This window comes from Heptranchias perlo, chromosome 41 (assembly GCF_035084215.1).
Source record: "Heptranchias perlo isolate sHepPer1 chromosome 41, sHepPer1.hap1, whole genome shotgun sequence".
Taxonomy (NCBI): Eukaryota; Metazoa; Chordata; class Chondrichthyes; order Hexanchiformes; family Hexanchidae; genus Heptranchias; species Heptranchias perlo.
Genome location: NC_090365.1, coordinates 15,301,860 through 15,329,641, shown reverse-complemented (window position 1 = coordinate 15,329,641; position 27,782 = coordinate 15,301,860). Strand labels below are relative to the sequence as shown.

Genomic DNA, 27,782 nt, shown 5'->3' with positions numbered 1-27,782 from the left:
GTGGGAGAGCAGACTCAAACCCTTCGGATCACAAATCAGAAAGGAAACAAAGTTCCGGCAATATCCATCCCCTTAAAATGCACTGGAATTAGGCTACTTCCCAATGGATTGGAAATGAGGAAATATGATCCCATCTTTAAAAAAGGGGCAAGGGATGAATCCTCAAATTACAGACTTGTGAACCCGACCTCAACTGAGAGGAAAGAACACCAGACTTTGATGAGAGGTAATGAAGGGTTCCCTGCAAGGGTATAGATTGATCAATGAGAGCCAGTATGAGTTTTCCAATTATCCTGACTATTTCCCCACCTCCACTGTCCAGTCCCTACCCACCTACATCCGTGACTCTTCTGACACACTCTGCCACTTTAATGAATGCTCGTTTTCTACCTCGATCTCCTTTTTACAATGGCCAAACGGTCCCTCTACACCTCCAACCCTCACCAGGACAGCATGTGGGCTCTTCGCTTCTTCCTTGAACAGCGGCCCAACCAGTCACCAACCTTCTCCACATGGCTGAACTTGTTCTCACCTTCAACAACTTCTCCTTCAACTCCATTCATTTCCTCCAGATAAAAGGTGTCACTACATTAACTTGCATGGGTCCTATGTCTGTCTTATTATAGGATACAGTGAACACTCATTTGTTCCAATTCTACTCATTGCCCTTCCTTCACTTCTTTCTCCGTGACATTGGTGTGACTGTGCCAGTGCTACTTCCTGCTCTTGCATTAACTACGCTCACAATTTCTCCCATCCCTCACGTTCACATTGTCCATCTCTGACTCTTCTCTCACAGACAACACCCAGCTCCACCTCTGCACAACCTCTCAACCCCTACAATGTCTCTGCGTTGTCAGACTGCTTGACTTATATCCAGTTTTCTCCCCAAAGACGACAGACTTGCCTTTCACGACCTCAGGGCATTCCAAAACACTTTACTGCCAATGAAGTACTTTTGAAATGTAGTCACTGGGAATTGGGATCTGAGGGTAGGGACAATTGTTTTTACCAATGAAAGGTGGCAGGGGGTAAGAGAGGCTCGAGTTGAGAGGGGAGTATATGGGAGAGCAAACTCAAACCCTTAGTATCACAAATCAAAGGAAACAAGACTCCACAGTGTGGAACTGCAATTTTCTCCAGTTAAACATTTGGAAGTCTGATGCCATCATCTTTGGCCACAAGCTCCATATACTTACCACTGATTCCATTCTCCTCCCCAGCCACTGTCTGAGGCTGAACCAGAACTATCTCGGTATCCTATTTGACCCTGAGCTGAGCTTCCAGCCTCTATCCCCTCCATCAAAGACTATCTACTTCCATCTCCATAACATCATCTGACTCGGTCCAGCCCATCTGCCACTGAAACCCTTATCCATGCTTTGCTACCTCCAGACTTGACTATTCCAATGTTCTCCTGGCCAGCCTCTCATCCTCCACACTCTCTGTAAACTTCAGCTCATCCCAAACTCTGCTACCCGCAACCTATCCCACACCAACTCCCGTTCATCTATCATCCCCGTCCTTGCTGACGTACATTGGTTTCCAGACTCCCAATGCCTCCGACTTTAAATTCTCTTACTTCGGTTGAAATCCCTTCGCAGCCTTTCCCCCACCCCCATCTCTAACATCCTCAGACCTTCAATCCCCACAAACTCTTTGTTCCTCTGACTAGTCTTTTGTGCATCTGCCCATTCACCCCACCACTGGTAGCCATGCCTCCAGCTATCCAGGCCCCACAGGAAATACCCCCCCCCCCCCGCCCACGAACACTCCCGACTCGCCATTTCATTATCCTCCTTTAAGGCCTCCTTAAAACCCACCTTTTTGACCAAGCTTTTATTCACTCCACCTAATACCTTCTTCTTTGGCGCAGCGTCCATTTTTATCTGTGAAGCACCTTGGGATGTTTTTCCATATTAAAGGCACTACATAAATGCAAGCTGTTGTTATTCCCTTCTTGGACTTCCTTCTACCTCCGGGGATAGGCTGTCCACGGATACCTAGTACAAGTCCATCGACTCCCACAACTGCCTGCATTATACTTCTTCCCAGCGGCTTCATGTAAGGACCCCATAACCTTCTCCCAGTTTCTCCATCGCACCTGCTCTGATGTTGCCACCTTTCACGCCACAGCTTCTAAAATGCCCTTCTTTTCCCTCAGCTGAGAATTCCCTTCTGCTGTGAAACAGGCCCCTCAACCAATTCTGTGTCACTTCTCTGCTCTCAACCCTCAGTGGTAAGGTGCCCCTAGTCCTCACCATCACCCATTTCCCTCACCACCATCTGGCATTTTTCTCTCAAGGTGCTGGATCCTGTTCATTTTCCAACTTCTCCTGTTTCCATATCAGACCTGTTTTTCCCCACCACCTCAGCTCAGCTATTCTCACATTCTCTGCACCTCTCAAATATCCTTAATTTCTTCAATCATGCTTCTTCCTAGCGTCTCATGCTAAAATCACTTCACCCATTTAACCATCTCCTTTTATCCTGACTGGTCATTCTACTTCCACTCTCGCATGTGTTTGTTGCTTCTTACATAGAAACATAGGACTTGCTAGACGAGAGAAGACCAAGGTCCATCTAGTTTGTCTTTTACCATCCTGGTAGTCGCCTGACACAATGACAATGGAGTTGTTGACTAATCATAGCAATCAATCTCTATCATTGAGTCTACAACAGACCCAGAAATGACCCGAGGAAACCCCCAGTCGTGGAGAGCTTTGGGAACCATAGGTCCAAAGTCACCTTTATCCTTCCCAGCTTGCTCCACTTACCACGTCATGCCTCAAATTCCTCATACACTGTATCCTGAAATGTTATTTTCTGAAAGAAATTATCGAATTTGCATTTGAATGAATCAATGCTAACTGCTTCCACCGTCTCCTGAGGGAGTCTGCTCCATAGATTGACCACTCACTCACTGAAACATGGCTTCCCCAGATTAATTTTGAATTTAGCCCCCTTCAAGCACAGGTCGTGGTTCTACTGTTCTGGACAGGGTGAAACAGCTGGTCATGGTCGACATTATCTAGTCCCTTTAGAATCCTAAAAACAGCAATCACATCACCTCTCAACCTTCTCTTTTCCAGTCAGAACATGCCCAATTTACATAATGGCTCCTCATAATCCAATCCCTCCATCCCCACAATCATTCTGGTTGCTCTCTTCTGTACCCTTTCAGCAGCTGCAATATCCGTTTTGCTCCAGAACTGTACACAGTAATCTAAGCGCGGTCGCACCATTGGTTTATAAAGTGACAGGATTACTGCACTATTCCGCTCAATATTAACCTTTTAACACAGCCCAACATCTGATTTTTCCAATGGTCTTCTCCTGCCCAAAACATTACCAAGTGATACAAACACCGCACCACATTATTTGTATACACAAATTCCTCCGACAATCTATAGAATCATAGCAAGTTATGGCACAGAAGGAGGCCATTCAGCCCATCATGTCCATGCCAGCCAAAAAAGAGCTATCCAGCTTAATCCCACTTTCCAGCACTTGGTCTGTAGCCCTGTGGGTTACGACACTTCAGGTGCTCATCCAGGTACTTTTTAAAATGAGTTGATGGTTTCTGCCTCTACCACCCTTTCAGGCAGTGAGTTCCAGACCCCCACCACCCTCTGGGTGAAAACATTTCTCCTCAGCTCCCCTCTAATCCTTCTACCAATTACTTTAAATCTATGCCCCCTGGTCACTGACCCCTCTACTAAGGGAAATAGGTCCTCCCTAGCCATTCTATCTAGTCCTGTCATAATTTTATATACCTCAATTAAATCTCCGCTCAGCCTCCCTTGTTCCAAAGAAAACAACCCCAGCTTATCCAATCCTTTCTCATAGCTAAAATTCTCCAGCCCTGGCAACATCCTCATCAATCTCCACTGTACCCTCTCTGGTGCAATCACATCTTTCCTGTAATAAGAACATAAGAAATAGGAGCAGGAGTAGGCCAATCGGCCCCTCGAGCCTGCTCCGCCATTCAATAAGATCATGGCTGATCTGGTCCTAACCTCAAATCTAAAATCATGCCCAATTTCCTGCCCGCTCCCCGTAACCCCTAATTCCCTTTACTTCTAGGAAACTGTCTATTTCTGTTTTAAATTTATTTAATGATGTAGCTTCCACAGCTTCCTGGGGCAGCAAATTCCACAGACCTACCACCCTCTGAGTGAAGAAGTTTCTCCTCATCTCAGTTTTGAAAGAGCAGCCCCTTATTCTAAGATTATGCCCCCTAGTTCTAGTTTCACCCATCCTTGGGAACATCCTTACCGCATCCACCCGATCAAGCCCCTTCACAATCTTATATGTTTCAATAAGATCGCCTCTCATTCTTCTGAACTCCAATGAGTAGAGTCCCAATCTACTCAACCTCTCCTCATATGTCCACCCCCTCATCCCCGGAATTAACCGAGTGAACCTTCTTTGTACTGCCTCGAGAGCAAGTATGTCTTTTCTTAAGTATGGACACCAAAACTGTATGCAGTATTCCAGGTGCGGTCTCACCAATACCTTATAATTGCAGCAATACCTCCCTGTTTTTATATTCTATCCCCCTAGCAATAAAAGCCAACATTCCGTTGGCCTTCTTGATCACCTGCTGCACCTGCATACTAACCTTTTGATTTTCTTGCACGAGGACCCCCAGATCCCTTTGTGGTGACCAGAACTGTGCGAAGTACTCGAGCTGTGGCCTAACCAATGTTTTATACAGTTCTAGCGTAACCTCCCTGCTCTTATATTCTACGCCTCAGCTAATAAAGGAAAGTATCCCGTATGCCTTTTTAACCACCTTATCTACCTGTCCTGCTACCCTTCAGGGATTTTTTTTTAATATTCGTTCATGGGATGTGGGCATCACTGGCAAGGCCAGCATTTATTGCCCATCCCTAATTGCCCTTGAGAAGCTGGTGGTGAGCCGCCTTCTTGAACCGCTGCAGTCCGTGTGGTGAAGGTTCTCCCACAGTGCTGTTAGGAAGGGAGTTCCAGGATTTTGACCCAGCGACGATGAAGGAACGGCGATATATTTCCAAGTCGGGATGGTGTGTGACTTGGAGGGGAATGTGCAGGTGGTGTTGTTCCCATGTACCTGCTGCTCTTGTCCTTCCAGATGGTAGAGGTCGCGGGTTTGGGAGGTACTGTCGAAGAAGCCTTGGCGAGTTGCTCCAGTGCATCCTGTGGATGGTACACACTGCAGCCACGGTGCACCGGTGGTGAAGGGAATGAATGTTTCGGGTGGTGGATGGGGTGCCAATCAAGTGGGCTGCTTTGCCCTGGATAGTGTTGAGCTTCTTGAGTGTTGTTGGAGCTGCACTCATCCAGGCAAGTGGAGAGTATTCCATCACACTCCTGACTTGTGCCTTGTAGATGGTGGAAAGGCTTTGGGGAGTCAGGAGGTGAGTCACGTGCCGTAGAATACCCAGCCTCTGACCTGCTCTTGTAGCCACAGTATTTATATGGCTGGTCCAGTTCAGTTTCTGGTCAGTGGTTACCCCCAGGATGTTGATGGTGGGGGATTCAGCGATGGTAATGCCGTTGAATGTCAAGGGGAGGTGGTTAGACACTCTCTTGTTGGAGATGGTCATTGCCTGGCATGAATGTTACTTGCCACTTATGAGCCCAAGCCTGGATGTTGTTCAGGTCTTGCTGCATGCGGGCTCGGACTGCTTCAAGGTCCCTTTGTTCCTCTACACCTCTCAGTATCCTCCCATTTATTGTGTACTCCATTGCCTTGTTTGCACTCCCCAAATGACCTCCTCCTCACATTTCCCTGGATTGAATTCCATTTGCCACTTTTCTGCCCACCTGACCAGTCTATTGATATCTTCCTGCAGTCTACAGCTTTCTCTTCACACACACGGCCAATTTTTGTATCATCTGCAAACTTCGTGATCAAGCCCCCCCACATTCAAGTCCAAATCATTAATGTATACCACAAAAAGCAAGGGACTTAATACTGAGCCTTGCAGAACCCCACTGGAAACAGCCTTCCAGTCGCCAAAAAAAGCCAATCTTGGCTTCATCGAATTATTTCCTGATTTACCTCACCTTCGCTCCTGCTCCTTTCATCCTTGTTGACACTGTACATTGAACCCTAGCCTGGATTTGCCAGTCAGGGCACATGACATGTGGACTGAAACTGCCCATCATGACTATGTCCCCTGACCCCAGCAGACTTTCTGGCCATGGGGTCATTTATATGCTAGGGGCAGGCTCCACAGCCTCCACCAAGGACTCCAACCACAATCAGGGCTGGAAATCTGTAGTGGTAGGCCAGTAAAAGTGACCATGAAGCTGTCCAATTGTTGTAAAAATCCAACTGGTTCACTAGTGCCCTTCAGGATAGTCTGATCTATACGTGACTCCAGTCCCACATCAATATGGCCGACTCTTAACTGCCCTCTGACTAGGTCCAGCAAGGCACTCGATTGCATCAAACCGTTACAGTGCGGTGGTTCAAGAAGGCAGCCCACCACCACCACCTCAATGGCAACTAGTCATGGGTAATGCCAGCCCTGCCAGCAATGCCCACATCCTGAGAATTAATTAAAAAAGAACATAAAAAATGACGGTATGCTGGAGCATTGGAGTGCTAGCGGCCTTGGAGCTGCCAGCAAGTATCACTTTAAAAACTTCAGTAGCTTCTTCCTGTCTCCTGTACATGGCAATGTTCGGATAGGCATTACACAGGACCTCGCTGCCAGCACTACCTCCTTCACCCCTCCGCCGACCTTCAAACGCTGCACACCGGGGATAACGGGCAGTCTTGGTCTCCTGCGCTCAATCAGGGCAAACGATGGGAAACATCATGCTCGTGTTACACCACCAGGCCTGCCATCTGGAACGTGGGGAGGGGGAAACAGATGAGAAAATCATCCCGATGGGTCAAAATCCTGGAACTCCCCACCTAACAGCACTGTGGGAGAACCGTAACCACCACCACCTTCTCAAGGGCAATTAGGGGTGGGCAATAAATGCTGGCCTCGCCAGCGATGCCCAAATCCCATGAACGAATATAAAAAAAGGGGGAAGGGATGCAGCGGAGCTCATCCCCGAACAATTTCCTAGCCCCGTCCACTCTAAATCTAACCAAATGAACCAGTGGGGCAGGGCGGGACGGCACGGGGCAGGGCAATCCATGCTCTCGATTTTAACACAGTGAGTTTGTTACCAGAGCAGAATATTTAGAATTTATATACATTTGTATCTACAATTTATGAAAAGAAACTTAACTCTGTGCTGCATCAAAGTTTGTCTTTCTCGCTTCATTTACTGAACGATTAGTTTGTGTCTTTAATGGGTTTAAATTCTTGATTTAATAAACATGAAAGAAATAGTTTACTCTCTTGTTTCGAAGTTGTATGTGATGCAGTTGTATGATAGGGTTTGTATTGTCAGGGTATATATCACTGTATTTATGAAACAAAAACAGAAAAACAAAACCAGAAAATGCTGGAGGTGCTCAGCAGGTCAGGCAGCCTCTATGGAGAGAACAGGAGGCAGTTGATGTTTCAGGTATAAAACCTTCCTCAGAACTGAAATATATTACAGATGAACAGCAGTCAAGAAGGAACAGAACAAGGGAATGGAGGAAGGAGAAAAATCACACACGCACACACAGGAAAAGGCACAGAACAACCAGTAAAATACTAACGTGGGAATCAGGAAATGGTTAAAGGGCAGTAATGATATGCGCAGTAGACAAAAGGAGACACAATGAGAGAAATAAAAGACAAAGGGTGAGAAGAGCTAAAAAGGGATCAGTAAGTAGAATGGGAATTATGAAAAACTGGCAAAGTGGAGCAGGAGTCTGGTAAAAGTAAAAGTATGTCGACACGAAGGGTGTAAGATCACCCCACCAGCACCACATCCCATGTATTAGCCCTAGCATTAAACCGTCCCCAGAAACAGACATCCTGCACTGCCAGAACTTACTGCTGGAGAGAACATGGGAGCTGTAGTGAAGGTCTGAAGTTCTTAAAGTCGTCGTTAAGGCCGGGGGGGGGGGGGGGGGGGGCGACAAACTACTGAGTAACGAGATGAGGTGCTGATCCTGAGCTTGCAATGAACTTCATTGGAACAGTGTAGGAGGCCAAAGGTCAGAGTAGGAGTAGGACAAAGAATTCAAGTGGCAAGTAACAGGAAGTGGATCTGCATTTGGTCTCCTCAGTGTAGAGGAGATCGCACTGTGAGCAGCGAATACAGTACGCTAGGGTGGGGGAAGTACAAGTAAATCACTGTCTCACCTGCAAGGAATGTTTGGGGCCCTGGACAATGGCGAATGGGCAAGTGTTGCATCTCCTGCGCTTGCACGGGAAGGTGCCAGGGAAAGGGGATCAGGAGCTGGAAAAGGGATTGGTCCTTCTGGAACGCTGAGGGTGAGGGAGGGGAAGATGTGGTTGGTGGTGGTGGAAAATGATCTGCCGAATGAAGAGGCTGGTGGGGGTGGAAGATGAGTACAAGGGGGACTGTACCACTGTGGGTGGAGAAGGGCTGAGGGCAGAAGCACGGAAAACGGGATGGACTCTGTCGAGGATGCCATGAACTATGGAGAAGGGGGGGGGGGGTCCTCGGCTGAGGAAAAAGGAGATTTTGGAAGCTCATCAGAGCAGGTGCAATGGAGATGGGAATGGAGTCCTTACTGGAAGCAGGGTGAGAAGAAGTATAATCAAGGTAGATGTGGGAGTCAATGGGCTTATAATTGATATCGATGGATAGCCCAGCCCCAGGGATAGAGAAGTCCAGGAAGGGAAAGGAAGAGTCAAAGTTGGACCAAGTAAAGGTATGGGAGGGATGGAAATTTGAAGCAAAATGAATGAAATTCTCTAGATCAGGACAGGAGCAGAAAGCAGCCATCAATGTAAAGGAAAAACAGATTAGGTAGGAACCGGAGGAGACAAAGAATGTTCAACATATTCTACAAAAAGATAGACGTAGCTTGGATCCATGTGGGTTCCCATAACAATAGCTTTTATCTGGAGGAGGTGAGTGAAGTTAAAGAAAAACTCATTCAAGGTGAGAACAAGTTCAGTCAGATGGTGGAGGAAGGTAGATGGAGACTGGTTGGTCTGCTGTTCAAGGAAGAAGTGGTGGTATCGCAGGCTATCCTAGTGATGATGTGGAGATGCCGGTGATGGACTGGGGTTGACAATTGTAAACAATTTTACAACACCAAGTTATAGTCCAGCAATTTTATTTTAAATTCACAAGCTTTCGGAGGCTACCTCCTTCCTCAGGTGAACGATGTGGAAATCCTAGTGAGGGATGGGGATCGTACGTCTATAGTGAAAAGGAGAGTTTTAGGACCGTGAACCTGGGACTGGTTGAAGTGGCAGAGGGCGTTGGATGAGTCACAGATATAGAGGGGTAGGGACTGGTCAAGGGAAGCAAAATAGTGTCAAGATTAGAAGAAATAAGTTTGGAGGGACAAGAGCAGGCTGAACGATAGACCTACTGGGACAGTCCCTTTTGTGGCACTTGGGGAGGAGGGCGAAGCAGGCTGAGAGAGATTAGGGAACTATGAATTTGGAGAAATAGAAATAGAAAATAGGAGCAGGAGGAGCCCATTCAAGCCTGCTCCGTCATTCAATACGATCATGGCTGATCCTCTATCTCAATACCATATTCCCGCACTCTCCCCATAACCCTTGATGCCTTTGGTGTCCAGAAATCTATCAATCTCCTTCTTAAATATATTCAGTGATTTGGCCTCCACAGCCTTCTGTGGTAGAGAATTCCACAGGTTCACCACCCTCTGAGTGAAGAAATTTCTCCTCATCTCAGTCCTAAATGTCCTACCCCATATCCTGAGATTGTGACCCCTCGTTCTGAACCCCCCCCCCCCCCCACCTTAAGGGAAACATCCTTCCTGCATCCAGTCTGTCTTGCCCTGTCAGAATTTTATATGTTTCGATGAGATCCCCTCTCATTCTTCTGAACTCGAATGAATACAGGCCTAGTCGACCCAATCTCTCCTCATACGACAGTCCTGCATCCCAGGAATCAGTCTGGTGAACCTTCGCTGCACTCCCTCTATGGCAAGTATATCCTTTCTTAGGTAAGGAGACCAAAACTGAACACAATACTCCAGGTGTGGTCTCACCAAGGCCCTGTATAACTGCAGTAAGACATCCTTGCTCCTGTACTCAAATCCTCTTGCAATGAAGGCCAACATACCATTTGCCTTCCTAACTGCTTGCTGCACCTGCATGTTTGCTTTCAGTGACTGGTGTACAAGGACACCCAGGTCCCTTTGTACATCAACATTCCCCAATCTATCACTATTTAAATAATACTCTGCCTTTCTGTTTTTTCTTCCAAAGTAGATAACTTCACATTTACCCACATAATACTGCATCTGCCATGTATTTTCCCACTCACTCAACTTGTCTAAATTGCCTTGAAGCCTCTTTGCATCCTCCTCACAACTCACAATCCCACCTTGTTTTGTGTCATCAGCAAACTTGGAAATATTACATTTGATTCCCTCATCCAAATCATTGATATATATTGTGAATAGCTGGGGCCCAAGCATTGATCCCTGCGGTACCCCACTAGTCACAGCCTGCCACCCCGAAAAAGACCCATTTATTCCTACTCTCTGTTAACCAATTCTCAATCCATGCCGGTATATTACCACTAATCCCACGTGCTTTAATTTTGCACACTCACCTCTTATGTGGGACTTTATCAAAGGCCTTCTGAAAATCCAAATAAACCACATCCACTGGTTCTCCCTTATCTATTCGACCAGTTACATCCGCACAAAACTCCAGCAGGTTTGTTAAACATGATTTCCCTTTCATAAATCCATGTTGACTTTGTCTAATCCCGTTGATATTTTCTAAGTGTCCTGTTATCACATCCTTTATAATTCTGGCATTTTCCCTACTACTGACGTTAGGCTAACCGGTCTGTAGTTCACTGTTTTCTCTCTCCCTCCTTTTTTAAATAGTGGGGTTACATTTGCCACCCTCCAATCTGCAGAAACTGTTTCATAATCTAGAGAATTTTGGAAGATGACAACTAATGCATCCACTATTTCCATGGCTACCTCTTTTAGTACTCTGGGATGCAGATCATCAGGCCTTGGGGATTTATCGGCTTTCAGTCCCATTAATTTCTCCAGCACTATTTTTTTTACCAATACTAATTTCCTTTAATTCCTCCTTCTCACTAGTCCCTTGGTTCCCTAGCATTTCTGGGAAGTTATTTGTGTCCTCTTCCATGAAGACAGAACCAAAGTATTTGTTTAATTGCTCTAACATTTCCCTGTTCTCCATTATAAATTCTCCCATTTCTGACTGTAAGGGACCTACATTTGTCTTCACTAATCTTTTTCTTTTTAAATACTTGTAGAAGCTTTTACAGTCCACTTTTATGTTCCTTGCAAATTTACTCTCATACTTGATTTTTCCCCTCTTAATCAATCTGTTGGTCCTTTTTTGCTGAATTCTAAACTGCTCCCAATCCTCAGGCTTGCTACTTTTTCTGGCAAATTTATATGACTCTTCTTTAGATCTAATACTATCCTTAATTTCTTTTGTTCGCCATGGTTGGGCCGCTTTTCCTTTTGTGTTTTTGCGCCAGAAAGGAATGTATAACTGTTGCAATTCATGCATTTGTTCCTTAAATGTTAGCTATTGCCTATCCACCGTCATGCCTTTTAATAAAGCTTCCCAATCTATCATAGCCAACTCACTCCTCATACCTTTGTAGTTTCCTTTGTTTAGATTTAGGACCCTAGTTTCAGTTTGGGCTACTTCACTTTCCATCTTAATGAAGAATTCTATCATGTTATGGTCACTCTTCCCTAAAGGATCCTGCACAACAAGATTATCAATTAACCCCTTCTCATTACACAATACCCATTCTAGCATAGCCTGTTCCCTGGTTGGTTCCTCAACGTACTGGTCTAAAAAAAAATCTCGTACACAGTCCAGGAATTCATCCTCCACGGTATTATTGCTAATTTGGTTTGGCCAGTCTATATGTAAATTAAAATCTCCCATGATTACTGTAGTACCCTTGTTACATGCATCTCTAATTTCCTGTTTGATGCCGTCCCCTACATTACCACGACTGTTTGGAGGCCTATAGACAACTTCCACCAGTGTTTTCTGCCCCTTGATTCTTCTTAACTCCACGCAGACTGATTCGACATCTTGATTTTCTGAGCCAATATCCTTTCTCACTATTGCTCTGATTTCATCCTTTACTAACAACACCACCCCACCTCCTTTTCCTTTTTGCCTGTCCTTCCTAAATATCAAATGCCCTTGGACATTCAGCTCCCAGCCTTGGTCACCCTGCAGCCATGTCTCCCTAATCGCAATTATGTTGTATCCGTTTACATCTATTTGCGCTGTTAAGTTGTCTACCTTATTACGAATGCTTCATGCATTCAGATACAGTGCCTTTAGGTTTGTCTTTTTAACATTTTTAGAACTATGGCCGTAAGGGGAAGATCTCCAGAGCAGATGAGGTAAGAGATAGACTGAGAAATTATTCAGTCGTCGGGTCATGGTCCGGGGGAGGTAGGAGCAGTTGTCAGAGAGCTGGCATTCAGCCTCAGCAAGGTAGAGGTCCTTCCATCATGTAACAACAGCACCTCAATTGTTAGCAGGTTTGTTAACGATGTCAGGGTTGGACCTGAGAGAACAGCGTGCAAGTTCAGAGTGAGAGAGAGAGAGAGAGAGAGTAGAGTGAGCGAGGGGAGCAGAGAAACTGATAAGGCGATGTCACGCCAGCAGTTCTCAATAAAAAGATCCAGAGGATGGGGATCCAGGAGGCCGAAGACAGGAGAAAGGGTCAGATGGGCGACGGGGGTGGGGGGGGGGGGGGCAGCGGCTCCTGGTCAAAAAAGTAGGTACGGAGGCAAGGGAGGCAGAAGAGTTTAGCGTCATGTTGAGCTCGGAATTCGCTGACGTGGGAGCATGGGGGGAGGGGGTTGAAGCTGAGGACCGATTGCTCGGGGGTCAGAGAGGATTGTGAAAATACAACAAGGGACAAGATTAGAAGGAGCGATGGGGGTCAGAAGAAAATGAAGATGAAGAGGGATCCACAGAGAAGCTGACATCCAACAGTTGTTGAAGTTTGACGGTCCGAGAATAAGAAAATAATTTCTTTGTTAAAGCACAAGGTCAGATGATGGATGAAGTGGAACCGAGGACAAGGACAGTTAGGGGAATAACGTGAGTCGGTGCTGCTGAAGAGAAAAGCCGAGAACAGGTGTGTGACCTGTGAAATTACACAGTGCCCCCGTGCGGCCTCCTAACCCAATCACTGCACGGGGCTCCCGCAAGGCAAATGCACCCCTGCACAGAAATATCGGCGCTCGTGAGTCCGAAACAGGAAGGATGAGATTTAAGCTGAAAGCCATGTGGAATGAGTCTGAGCTGGAGACAGGTGTTACATCAAACACAAGGGTAAGGGATAGCAAGGTGAACAGGGTAAAGAGACAAATAGAAATCCTGAAGAGCGCAGCAGAATTTAAGACATAGGTTTTTCCATCGACAATTGCAGATATGTATGAGATATTGTGGAGTGTCTCTAGAAATCTTCTCTTCGAAGAAAGCTTACAGAGTCTAAGAGTTGACACCTGAGGGATTAGGTGCTGGAGGATGAAAATAATTCTTCCCAATTCAGGTAGTTGATCTGATTGCTCTGTTTCGCTACCCAATTGTCTGATGCATTACGTTATGATACACATCTTCAAAAAGTTTACAAGACAAAATCAACAGAATTCACCACATCAAAGGGACTTTTAGATGCGATTCCAAAAGGTAACTGCCCCACTGGGGATTGCCTTGTGTGCACGTTTATTGGAATTTAAGTGTGTTTGACAGGCACAGTGCACTCTATGTTAAATCTAGCAAGATTATTGTGAGTGAGCTAATGGCTAATCCCACAAGTATATATCTCTGCGACGATGTAATATAAAAAGAAGTACATCTTCCAGACCAGAGGGGATAAGGTCCATCTACAGGATCTGTTGTTAAATCAGTAAGAGAGCATGTTTTATAAAACCCAAATACTGACTGAGCCAATGCTATTCAAGTGCACAGTAATTGAAATGTTTTATGTACGGCACAATGCCAGCTTTCTGACACTCACAGTGATTCTGAGATGGGTACGTTGCTGAATCAGATATTAATCAAAGGTCATTTTCAGAACGCAGACTAGCCACACGAGAATGAGGAAAGTGTTACTAATTTGAAAAAAAACTGGAGGCCACAGTCACAACCAATGTCTTACTCAACAATCAGTCTGCAACACAGTGATGGCATCTAAGTCTGTGTTTGCAATTCCCCACAGTGAACTCCTGACTTCAATCTTGCCACTGTAGACATTTGCCAACTGGAGGCCAGGCATTTCCTTCAATCATCAGGCTGTCTAACTCATTTTTAGTATTCTAACTGAATCCACGGAGCAACATGCAACAGGCCCTAAAGGTGATTTGATAGTCGGTGGCACTGAGGCGGAGACCCACAAAATAGAAGCACCACATTCCGCCCAATCCCACTCCAACACCAGCAGGACAAAAACCTACATTTTGCACTGCCTCCAACACCATCTCTTAGGACCCACAAAAAGTCCAATCCTGAATGCAAGAGCTGCGAAGCTCACCTCCTTTATACAGATAACAGGTGATGCAGGCAGTACAACAGTCCCATTCACACCGCACCCAAGTGCATCCAAACAACTACAAGAGCTGCACACAACTAACTGCTCGAAGTGCAGTGATTGTTATAAATGCAAATATATTTCAAATGCTATGGGGTGAGCCACTACAATATAGGGTGGGCCTTATACAGTAAGGGGTGGACCTTATACAGACAGCTATTTGAACTGTTTCCCCACACACGAACAAATCTTTTGAAGTACACTGATTTCAGTGGTTTTTTTTGGGGGGGTGGGGAAGGAAGATGTGCACTGTCACTACTAATATTCTACAAAACAATCCATGCGAATCTGTCCCAGCGAAGCACTGACAAGGCACACAACAAACAAATGGGTCATTCGGTGAGGATACGTGTTGCCGCTCGACAGTGTAGCGTGTGGCAGAGACGCACAGCAGCACGAGATTCCATCTGCTACAGCCGTTAACTAGGAGATTAAAGAGCACTTTAATCAGCTCTGAAAAAGTATTAGAAAATTTACAGCTGCTTTAACATGACACAGAAAATTATAAACACCACATCATCAGGGCATAACCACCAGAGCCTGCTCCGTGTTCCTGGAAGTTTCAGGCACTCTTCAGAACCAAGTCAGACTCCCCAGGACTGGTCAGCAAATAGAAACACAAATAAACTGTCCAAGTAATGGAGGGGGTTTAAACTTAGGAACCTACTTGCACAGAAAAGTTCACAAATAATTGAGACTAAATCTGATTTAAAACGCAGACAGTCACAGACACAGGTTCATGATTACAATCACACCAGTCGCCCCCACACCCAAAGGTTTCCCCCTGCCCAAAGGTGCTGACTTATGCTGGGAAACAGTTCATGGGCACCTTCTGGTATTTTACCCAAGTGGCTTATAAGTGTGAGCTTACATGGTCTGTGTCCGCAGGGTACTTCACCACGGGGGACCAAAGCCATGTACGCAGCTCATATCCATAATACATGCACTTTCTAATCACCGAACAGGAACAGGAAGCCTGGCAGGAGGGGGCATGATGGCGGGGGGGGGGGGGGTACAAATTGATGCCCGCTCTGAGATCAGCTAACTCCGTGCAGACTGGGAATCGAATCTGTCTCATTCTCAGGTGGTGCGTGCATATACCGAGCCATCCAGGGACCTACAGTCTCAGTACCAGTCAGCACACCTTAAACTAACATATACACCTCCATTACAGTGGCTGTGTTGGAAAACCTCGTCCACCCACACATACTGATTTAAGAGATATCATAGAATCATAGAATCATATCAGAAAACATAACTGCAGTAAAATTTTCATTGTGTAATACATCAACTGATGATTACATTTTCTCTGATTTCCCGATTCTCCCTGAATGTCACTAAGTGATGACACTGGAGGGGTGCCAAACATTAGGAAGATTTAAACATGTCATTGAAACAAAACTAGTCCCTTCAGAAATCTTACTGCAATAAAATCAATTCCTTTGCTTCCCAACTCTTATTGTCTCAATGCCTGGCTGAACTGCATCAAAACAACTCTTCTTTATTCTCCGAAGGTTCTCCTTAACAACAGTTCTCACTAAGATCTAAAATTTCAACCCCCTTTTCTGACGCCAGTCCCAATTTCCTGTGGGGCTTGAATTTAAAGACCAATATCTACCTGCCTTCATGTATTTTAAATACACACAAACCAGCTTCTATGTATTAACCCTGCCATCCCATTCTCTAACTATAATGTAGATAATTAAGTTTTTCCCAATGGATGTGTTGGGAAGGTTCGTCCCCTTGTATAGTGGTTTAGTGGCAGAGACAGAGAGGACTGGCTGAGTGAAACAGGGGTCAGTAAAAATGGTTCTTACACAAGTGGCTGGTCTGCAGTCTCAGCTGGGTGAGGGATACAGAAGAGGGAAAGGTGGCTACGGTTAGACAGGGCAGCTATTCTCACACCTCACAACAGAAGGGTACTGATAGTCATGGTGAAGGGTTCAAATACTAGGGGGCACAAGTTGAACACGAGGAAGTTTGGAGCCAGTTGGAACTTTCACTCAAAGCTCCGTCAAATTGTGGAATAAATTACCAGGGAAAGGACACTGAAGTGGGCGGTATAAATGAGTCCAAGAAACAATTGGATATATTTCTGGAAAGAGAAGGGATTGAGGGATATGGTGGGAAGGTGGATTTGAGGCAGGCTGGTTAGGTCTTTTCCTACTCCTAACAAATTTTATGTCCTTCTGACTGCTAATGTCCTGAGAAATAGCTTGCAGCTACTGAAAGGAAGGACAGAGTTTTATTTTTTAAATCTGCTTCTCTCCCCTGATCTTTGACTTGTACAAGCAAGTAGAATTTTAAGGTGCTTTGTTCTGATGCAGCCCAATCGGGACACAGGATAAAGATTGGGGAGCAAAGAAAAGCTCAATTTTGGGCTGGATTTTATTCCAATTAAATTTCCAAAAAGACCACTTTGTTTCAATGCCACTTCTAAAACTTCCTGATTTCTACCTAGTTCTTATGTACCAGCACTGACTGCTACAAGTGCTGTACATTTCTCAGCTGCAATCGTCACCCTGAACTTGATACTAACGTTCCAGTTTATCCCATGAACAGAACACGAGAACAATTTGAGATCAGCCTATCGTAGCTCATTCCTCCTGTACATTAACTCTACCCACTTGGCAGATTATTATATTCTGAACAAGCCCAATATTTTTGCCTTTATTACCTTCCTTGGTGGATTATTCTAGATGTTTAGCACTCTTGAACTTTAGGGTGGTGCTGTCTCTCAGACTAGTGGAAGGTGCCACCAGAGACGAGACACTAGATGGGTAAGTGGAAAACAAAAGACAGCAAGACAAAGAGAACAAGTGCACCCAGTTCAGCAGGCTCGTGGCAGAGTGAGGCATTACCCAGCTGCTGTCTGACTTACTGCAGGCTGAGTCACAGGCTTTGGGTGCTCCTCCATTTAAATGCTGGATTTGTATATTTGCATACCTTGTTTAGTTCCTCAATTCTTCGGATTAAGAAAGGGTTGCTTGATGAATTCTCAAAGTAGACATAATCTGGAAATTAAACAAAGATCTTCTTTTATTGACAGTATACTTAAACTCCTTAATCCCCTCATCCTTTGTGTCCTTAATGGAATGTTACAGAAATCACCTGACTGATAGTCAGGGGAGGGTTACCACTGCTCAGAATGAACACTGTGACTGACATTATTCAACAACACACTATAGGAAGGACGGTATTTAAGCCAAGAAGCTTTAACATGCGAGTTACACTTGTATGATATTCTTAAAAGATAATCACTTCCCACTGTCATGACCAGCAGTGCCAGACCAGTATCCACCAGTACTACATCCTAATATTACAAAGCTCAAAATTCTCCCTCCAGATAAGTCACCAGTTGGTAAGGACAAAATCTATATACTGGGTGGTTTTCACGGTTCAAGTGGACGTTGAATGAAGATTTCAAACAGGCACCGTTACACTGCACCGAAGTCCTAGTGGCGCCATTGAACATGTGACGAGTACAGATACAGAGAAGAGCCATGCGACTGATCGCTGGCATCAGAGGATTGAATTATTAGGGGTGACTGGGACTCTCGAGAAGAAGTGACTGAGATGGGGCCTTATAGATATATTGAAGTGCTACTTAGAACAAGGAGACATAGGCTGACATGTAGGACTGATGTGAGGAAGAACTCATGGGGCATAGATTTATAGTGATAGGTAGAAGGATTAGAGCGGAAATGAGGAAAAATTGTTCCACCCCGAGGGTGGTGGGGGTCTGGAACTCACTACCTGAGAGGGTGGCAGAGGCAGAAACCCTCAACCCGTTTTAAAAATACCTGGATGTGCACCTGACGAGCCGTGAACTGCAGGGCTACAGACCAAACGCGGGAAAGTGGGATTAGGCTGGACGGCCTGTTTCTCAGCCGGCTCGGACACGATGGGCCGAATGGCCTCCTTCTGTGCCGTAAATTTTCAATGATTCTATGACTCCTTCACACAGAGTGATCAAGTACAGGAGCAAAGACAAAATTCATTCAAGATCAAGTTCATGACGCGTTGGGGGAGATGTGTCTTAGATGGATGAGCTAAGACAGGCTGACTCGCCTCCCTCATCTCCATTTTCCTGGTGAATACTTGTGCCAATAATCTCATGCTAACAAGAGTCAGAGACCAGAAACACTGCGAGAAACAGGCCGACCCTACTCACTGACCTTGCTACCGTACATCGCTGGAGTTTATTGCTGATAAGACAACTTAGTGCCACACATCGAATAGCTGAATTTCACCATAATTTCACCATACTGTTCAATCCATAATTTTGGGGAGAAACAGAGAGAAAAGGAGCAGGAGTAGGCCATTCGGCCCTTCCAGCCTGCTCCGCCATTCAATATGATCATGGCTGATCCTCTATCTCAATACCATAGTCCCATTCTCTCCCCATACCCCTTGATGCCTTTTGTGTCGAGAAATCTATCTAGCTCCTTCTTAAATATATTCAGTGACTTGGGCTCCACATCCTTCTGTGGTTGAGAATTCCACAGGTTCACCACCCTCAGTGAAGAAATTTCTCCTTATCTCAGTCCTAAATGTTCTACCCCGTATCCTGAGACTGTGACCCCTCGTTCTGAACCCCCAGCCAGGAGAAACATCCTCCTTGCATCCAGTCTGTCCAGCCCTGTCAGAATTTTATATGTTTCAATGAGAGGCCAAGTTGACCCAGTCTCTCCTCAAACAACAGTCCCGCCATCCCAGGAATCAGTCTGGTGAACCTTCACTGCACTCCCTCTATGGCAAGTATATCCTTTCTTAGGTAAGGAGACCAAAACTGAACACAATACTCCAGGTGTGGTCTCACCAAGGCCCTGTATAACTGCAGTAAGTCATCCTTGCTCCTGTATTCAAATCCTCTTGCAATGAAGGCCAATATACCATTTGCCTTCCTAACTGCTTGCTGCACCTGCATGTTTGCTTTCAGTGACTGGTGTACAAGGACACCCAGGTCCCTTTGTACATCAACATTTCCCAATCTATCTCCATTTAAATAATACTCTGCCTTTCTGTTTTTCCTTCCGAACTGGATAACTTCACATTTATCCACATTATACTGCATCTGCCATGTATTCGCCCACTCACTCAACTTGTCTAAATTGCCTTGAAGCCTCTTTGCATCTTCCTCACAATTCACGATCCCACCTAGTTTTGTGCTGTCAGCAAACTTGGAAATATTACATTTGGTTCCTCCATCCAAATCATTGATATAGATTGTGAATAGCTGGGGCCCAAGCACTGATCCCTGTGGTACCCCACTAATCACTGCCATAATCCAGAGAATTTTGGAAGATGACACCTAAGGCATCCACTATTTCTATGGCTATCTCTTTGAGTACTCTGGGATGCAGATTATCGGACACACCGAGAGAGAAAGAAAGAGAGGCACACACCCAGAGAAAGAGAGAGAGGCACACACCCACCCAGAGAAAGAGAGAGAGAGAGAGAGAGAGAGAGAGAGAGGCACACACCCACCAAGAGAAAGAGAGAGAGAGAGAGAGAGAGAGAGAGAGAGAGAGAGAGAGAGAGAGAGACAGAGAGAGAGAGAGACAGAGAGAGAGAGAGACAGAGAGAGAGAGAGACAGAGAGAGAGAGAGACAGAGAGAGAGAGAGACAGAGAGAGAGAGAGAGACAGAGAGAGAGACAGAGAGACAGAGAGAGAGACAGAGAGACAGAGAGAGAGACAGAGAGACAGAGAGAGAGACAGAGAGACAGAGAGAGAGACAGAGAGACAGAGAGAGAGACAGAGAGACAGAGAGAGAGACAGAGAGACAGAGAGAGAGACAGAGAGACAGAGAGAGAGACAGAGAGACAGAGAGAGAGACAGAGAGACAGAGAGAGAGACAGAGAGACAGAGAGAGAGACAGAGAGACAGAGAGAGAGACAGAGAGACAGAGAGAGAGACACACACACCGAGAGAGAGACACACACACGAGAGAGAGACACACACACCGAGAGAGAGACACACACACCGAGAGAGAGACACACACACCGAGAGAGAGACACACACACCGAGAGAGAGACACACACACCGAGAGAGAGACACACACACCGAGAGAGAGACACACACACCGAGAGAGAGACACACACACCGAGAGAGAGACACACACACCGAGAGAGAGACACACACACCGAGAGAGAGACACACACACCGAGAGAGAGACACACACACCGAGAGAGAGACACACACACCGAGAGAGAGACACACACACCGAGAGAGAGACACACACACCGAGAGAGAGACACACACACCGAGAGAGAGACACACACACCGAGAGAGAGACACACACACCGAGAGAGAGACACACACACCGAGAGAGAGACACACACACCGAGAGAGAGACACACACACCGAGAGAGAGACACACACACCGAGAGAGAGACACACACACCGAGAGAGAGACACACACACCGAGAGAGAGACACACACACCGAGAGAGAGACACACACACCGAGAGAGAGACACACACACCGAGAGAGAGACACACACACCGAGAGAGAGACACACACACCGAGAGAGAGACACACACACCGAGAGAGAGACACACACACCGAGAGAGAGACACACACACCGAGAGAGAGACACACACACCGAGAGAGAGACACACACACCGAGAGAGAGACACACACACCGAGAGAGAGACACACACACCGAGAGAGAGACACACACACCGAGAGAGAGACACACACACCGAGAGAGAGACACACACACCGAGAGAGAGACACACACACCGAGAGAGAGACACACACACCGAGAGAGAGACACACACACCGAGAGAGAGACACACACACCGAGAGAGAGACACACACACCGAGAGAGAGACACACACACCGAGAGAGAGACACACACACCGAGAGAGAGACACACACACCGAGAGAGAGACACACACACCGAGAGAGAGACACACACACCGAGAGAGAGACACACACACCGAGAGAGAGACACACACACCGAGAGAGAGACACACACACCGAGAGAGAGACACACACACCGAGAGAGAGACACACACACCGAGAGAGAGACACACACACCGAGAGAGAGACACACACACCGAGAGAGAGACACACACACCGAGAGAGAGACACACACACCGAGAGAGAGACACACACACCGAGAGAGAGACACACACACCGAGAGAGAGACACACACACCGAGAGAGAGACACACACACCGAGAGAGAGACACACACACCGAGAGAGAGACACACACACCGAGAGAGAGACACACACACCGAGAGAGAGACACACACACCGAGAGAGAGACACACACACCGAGAGAGAGACACACACACCGAGAGAGAGACACACACACCGAGAGAGAGACACACACACCGAGAGAGAGACACACACACCGAGAGAGAGACACACACACCGAGAGAGAGACACACACACCGAGAGAGAGACACACACACCGAGAGAGAGACACACACACCGAGAGAGAGACACACACACCGAGAGAGAGACACACACACCGAGAGAGAGACACACACACCGAGAGAGAGACACACACACCGAGAGAGAGACACACACACCGAGAGAGAGACACACACACCGAGAGAGAGACACACACACCGAGAGAGAGACACACACACCGAGAGAGAGACACACACACCGAGAGAGAGACACACACACCGAGAGAGAGACACACACACCGAGAGAGAGACACACACACCGAGAGAGAGACACACACACCGAGAGAGAGACACACACACCGAGAGAGAGACACACACACCGAGAGAGAGACACACACACCGAGAGAGAGACACACACACCGAGAGAGAGACACACACACCGAGAGAGAGACACACACACCGAGAGAGAGACACACACACCGAGAGAGAGACACACACACCGAGAGAGAGACACACACACCGAGAGAGAGACACACACACCGAGAGAGAGACACACACACCGAGAGAGAGACACACACACCGAGAGAGAGACACACACACCGAGAGAGAGACACACACACCGAGAGAGAGACACACACACCGAGAGAGAGACACACACACCGAGAGAGAGACACACACACCGAGAGAGAGACACACACACCGAGAGAGAGACACACACACCGAGAGAGAGACACACACACCGAGAGAGAGACACACACACCGAGAGAGAGACACACACACCGAGAGAGAGACACACACACCGAGAGAGAGAGACACACACACCGAGAGAGAGACACACACACCGAGAGAGAGACACACACACCGAGAGAGAGACACACACACCGAGAGAGAGACACACACACCGAGAGAGAGACACACACACCGAGAGAGAGACACACACACCGAGAGAGAGACACACACACCGAGAAGAGAGACACACACACCGAGAGAGAGACACACACACACCGAGAGAGAGACACACACACCGAGAGAGAGACACACACACACCGAGAGAGAGACACACACACCGAGAGAGAGACACACACACCGAGAGAGAGACACACACACCGAGACACCGAGAGAGAGACACACACACCGAGAGAGAGACACACACACCGAGAGAGAGAGACACACACACCGAGAGAGAGACACACACACCGAGAGAGAGACACACACACCGAGAGAGAGACACACACACCGAGAGAGAGACACACACACCGAGAGAGAGACACACACACACCGAGAGAGAGGACACACACACCGAGAGAGAGACACACACACCGAGAGAGAGACACACACACCGAGAGAGAGACACACACACACCGAGAGAGACACACACCGAGAGAGAGACACACACACCGAGAGAGAGACACACACACCGAGAGAGAGACACACACACCGAGAGAGAGACACACACACCGAGAGAGAGACACACACACCGAGAGAGAGACACACACACCGAGAGAGAGACACACACACCGAGAGAGAGACACACACACCGAGAGAGAGACACACACACCGAGAGAGAGACACACACACCGAGAGAGAGACACACACACCGAGAGAGAGACACACACACCGAGAGAGAGACACACACACCGAGAGAGAGACACACACACACCGAGAGAGAGAGACACACACACGACCGAGAGAGAGACACACACACCGAGAGAGAGACACACACGGAGAGCACACCGAGAGAGAGACACACACACCGAGAGAGAGACACACACACCGAGAGAGAGACACACACACCGAGAGAGAGACACACACACCGAGAGAGAGACACACACACCGAGAGAGAGACACACACACCGGAGAGAGAGACACACACACCGAGAGAGAGACACACACACCGAGAGAGAGACACACACACCGAGAGAGAGACACACACACACCGAGAGAGAGACACACACACCGAGAGAGAGACACACACACCGAGAGAGAGACACACACACCGAGAGAGAGACACACACACCGAGAGAGAGACACACACACCGAGAGAGAGACACACACACACCGAGAGAGAGACACACACACCGAGAGAGAGACACACACACCGAGAGAGAGAGACACACACACCGAGAGAGAGACACACACACACCGAGAGAGAGACACACACACACCGAGAGAGAGACACACACACCGAGAGAGAGACACACACACCGAGAGAGAGACACACACACCGAGAGAGAGACACACACACCGAGGAGAGAGACACACACACCGAGAGAGAGACACACACAGACCGAGAGAGAGACACACACACCGAGAGAGAGACACACACACCGAGAGAGAGACACACACACCGAGAGAGAGACACACACACACCGAGAGAGAGACACACACACCGAAGAGAGAGACACACACACCGAGAGAGAGACACACACACCGAGAGAGAGACACACACACCGAGAGAGAGACACACACACCGAGAGAGAGACACACACACCGAGAGAGAGACACACACGAGAGAGAGACACACACCCCGAGAGAGAGACACACACACCAGAGAGAGAGACACACACACCGAGAGAGAGACACACACACCGAGAGAGAGACACACACACCGAGAGAGAGACACACACACCGAGAGAGAGACACACACACCGAGAGAGAGACACCACACCGAGAGAGAGACACACACACACCGAGAGAGAGACACACACACCGAGAGAGAGACACACACACGGAGAGACACACCACCGAGAGAGAGACACACACACCGAGAGAGAGACACACACACGAGAGAGAGAGACACACACCGAGAACCGAGAGAGAGACACACACACCGAGAGAGAGACACACACACCGAGAGAGAGACACACACACCGAGAGAGAGACACACACACACCGAGAGAGAGACACACACACCGAGAGAGAGACACACACACCGAGAGAGAGACACACACACCGAGAGAGAGACACACACACCGAGAGAGAGACACACACACCGAGAGAGAGACACACACACCGAGAGAGAGACACACACACCGAGAGAGAGACACACACACCGAGAGAGAGACACACACACCCGAGAGAGAGGACACACACACGAGAGAGAGACACACACACGAGAGAGAGACACACACACCGAGAGAGAGACACACACACCGAAGAGAGAGACACACACACCAGAGAGAGAGACACACACACCGAGAGAGAGACACACACACCCGAGAGAGAGAGACACACACACCGAGAGAGAGACACACACACCGAGAGAGAGACACACACACGAGAGAGAGACACACACACCGAGAGAGAGAGAGACACACACCGAGAGAGAGACACACACACCGAGAGAGAGACACACACACCGAGAGAGAGACACACACACCGAGAGAGAGAGACACACCGAGAGAGAGACACACACCGACGAGAGAGAGACACACACACCGAGAGAGAGACACACACACCGAGAGAGAGAGAGACACACCGAGAGAGAGAGACACACACACCGAGAGAGAGAGACACACACCGAGAGAGAGACACCACACCGAGAGAGAGAGAGACACACACCGAGAGAGAGAGAGACACACCGAGAGAGAGGACACACACCGAGAGAGAGAGAGACACACCGAGAGAGAGAGAGAGACACACCGAGAGAGAGAGAGACACACCGAGAGAGAGAGACCACACCGAGAGAGAGAGACACACACCGAGAGAGAGAGACACACACCGAGAGAGGGACACCGAGAGAGAGAGACACACACCGAGAGAGAGGAGAGACACACCGAGAGAGAGACCAGAGAGAGGCACACGAGAGAGAGGACACACCGAGAGAGAGAGACACACCGAGAGAGAGAGACACACACCGAGAGAGAGAGACCGACACACACCGAGAGAGAGAAGACACACCGAGAGAGAGAGACACACAGAGAGAGACACACCCGAGAGAGAGAGACACACCGAGAGAGAGAACACCGAGAGAGAGAGACACACCGAGAGAGAGAACACCGAGAGAGAGACACACCGACCGAGAGAGAGACACACCCGAGAGAGAGAGAGACACACACAGAGATCGAGAGAGACCACACCCAGAGAGAGACCAAGAAAGAGATGAGAGACACACCCAGAGAGAGAAAGAAAGAGATGGAGAGACACACCCAGAGAGAGAAAGAAAGAGATGGAGAGACACACCCAGAGAGAGAGAAGAAAGAGATGGAGAGACACACCCAGAGAGAGATAAGAAAGAGATGGAGAGACACACCCAGAGAGAGAAGAGAGAGAGAGAGAAAGAGAGATGGAAGACACACCAAGAGAGAAGAGAGACACACACCCAGAGAGAGAGAGAGAGACACACACCCAGAGAGAAAGAGAGAGAGACACACACCCAGAGAGAAGAAGAGAGGAGAGACACACCCAGAGAGAAAGAAAGAGAGAGAGACACACACCCAGAGAAAGAGAGACACACACCCAGAGAGAGAGAAGAGAGAGACACACACCCAGAGAGAGAAAGAAAGAGAGACACACACACCAGAGAGAGAGAAAGAAAGAGACACACACCCAGAGAGAGAGAAAGAAGAGAGACACACACCCAGAGAGAGAGAGAGAGAGACACACCCAGAGAGAGAGAAAGAGAGAGAGACACACACCCAGAGAGAGAGAAAGAGAGAGAGACACACACCCAGAGAGAGAGAAAGAGAGAGAGACACACACCCAGAGAGCGAGAAAGAGAGAGAGACACATACCCAGAGAGAGAGAAAGAGAGAGAGACACACACCCAGAGAGAGAGACACACACACCCAGAGAGAGAGACACACACACCCAGAGAGAGAGAGACACACACCCAGAGAGAGAGAGAGACACACACACCCAGAGAGAGAGAGAGACACACACCCAGAGAGAGAGAGACACACACACCAGAGAGAGAGAGAGACACACACCCAGAGAGAGAGAGAGAGACACACACCCAGAGAGAGAGAGACACACACACCCAGAGAGAGAAGAGAGAGAGAGAGACACACCCAGAGAGAGAAAGAGAGAGAGACACACACACCAAGAGAGAGAGAGAGAGACACACACACCCAGAGAGAGAAGAAAGAGAGAGAGACACACACCCAGAGAGAGAAGAAAGAGAGAGAGACACACACCCAGAGAGAGAGACAGACACACACAGCCAGAGAGAGAAGAGAGACACACACACACCCAGAGAAAGAGAGAGAGACAGAGAGAGGGACACACAGCCAGAGAGAGAAGAGAGAGAGCAGAGAGAGAGACACACAGCCAGAGAGAGAAGAGAGAGAGACACACAGCCAGAGAGAGAAAGAGAGAGACACACAGCCAGAGAAAGAGAGAGAGACACACAGCCAGAGAGAGAAAGAGAGAGAGACACACAGCCAGAGAGAAAGAGAGAGACACACAGCCAGAGAGAGAAAGAGAGAGAGAAAGAGAGAGAGACAGAGAGAGAGACAGAGAGAGAGACACACAGCCAGAGAGAGAAAGGAGAGAGAGACACACAGCCAGAGAGAGACACACAGCCAGAGAAAGAGAGAGAGACACACAGCCAGAGAGAGAAAGAGAGAGACACACAGCCAGAGAAAGAGAGAGAGACACACAGCCAGAGAGAGAAAGAGAGAGAGACACACAGCCAGAGAGAGAGACACACAGCCAGAGAGAGAAAGAGAGAGAGACACACAGCCAGAGAGAGAGACACACAGCCAGAGAAAGAGAGAGAGACAA

General features: G+C 47.7%; 1 protein-coding gene across 1 annotated transcript in view; it reads right to left on the bottom strand.

Annotated features, from left to right (window-relative positions):
* LOC137305881 (metastasis-associated protein MTA1-like) overlaps nt 1-18,166 on the bottom strand; it is a 90,549-nt gene extending 72,383 nt beyond the window's left edge. The window contains exons 1-2 of the mRNA XM_067974814.1: nt 18,133-18,166; nt 17,638-17,705 (exon numbers count right to left, since the gene is read on the bottom strand). Coding sequence (XP_067830915.1) covers nt 17,638-17,705; nt 18,133-18,166 — 102 coding nt within the window. The remainder of the gene's footprint in view (nt 1-17,637; nt 17,706-18,132) is intronic.
* Between the last annotated feature and the right edge of the window lie 9,616 nt (nt 18,167-27,782).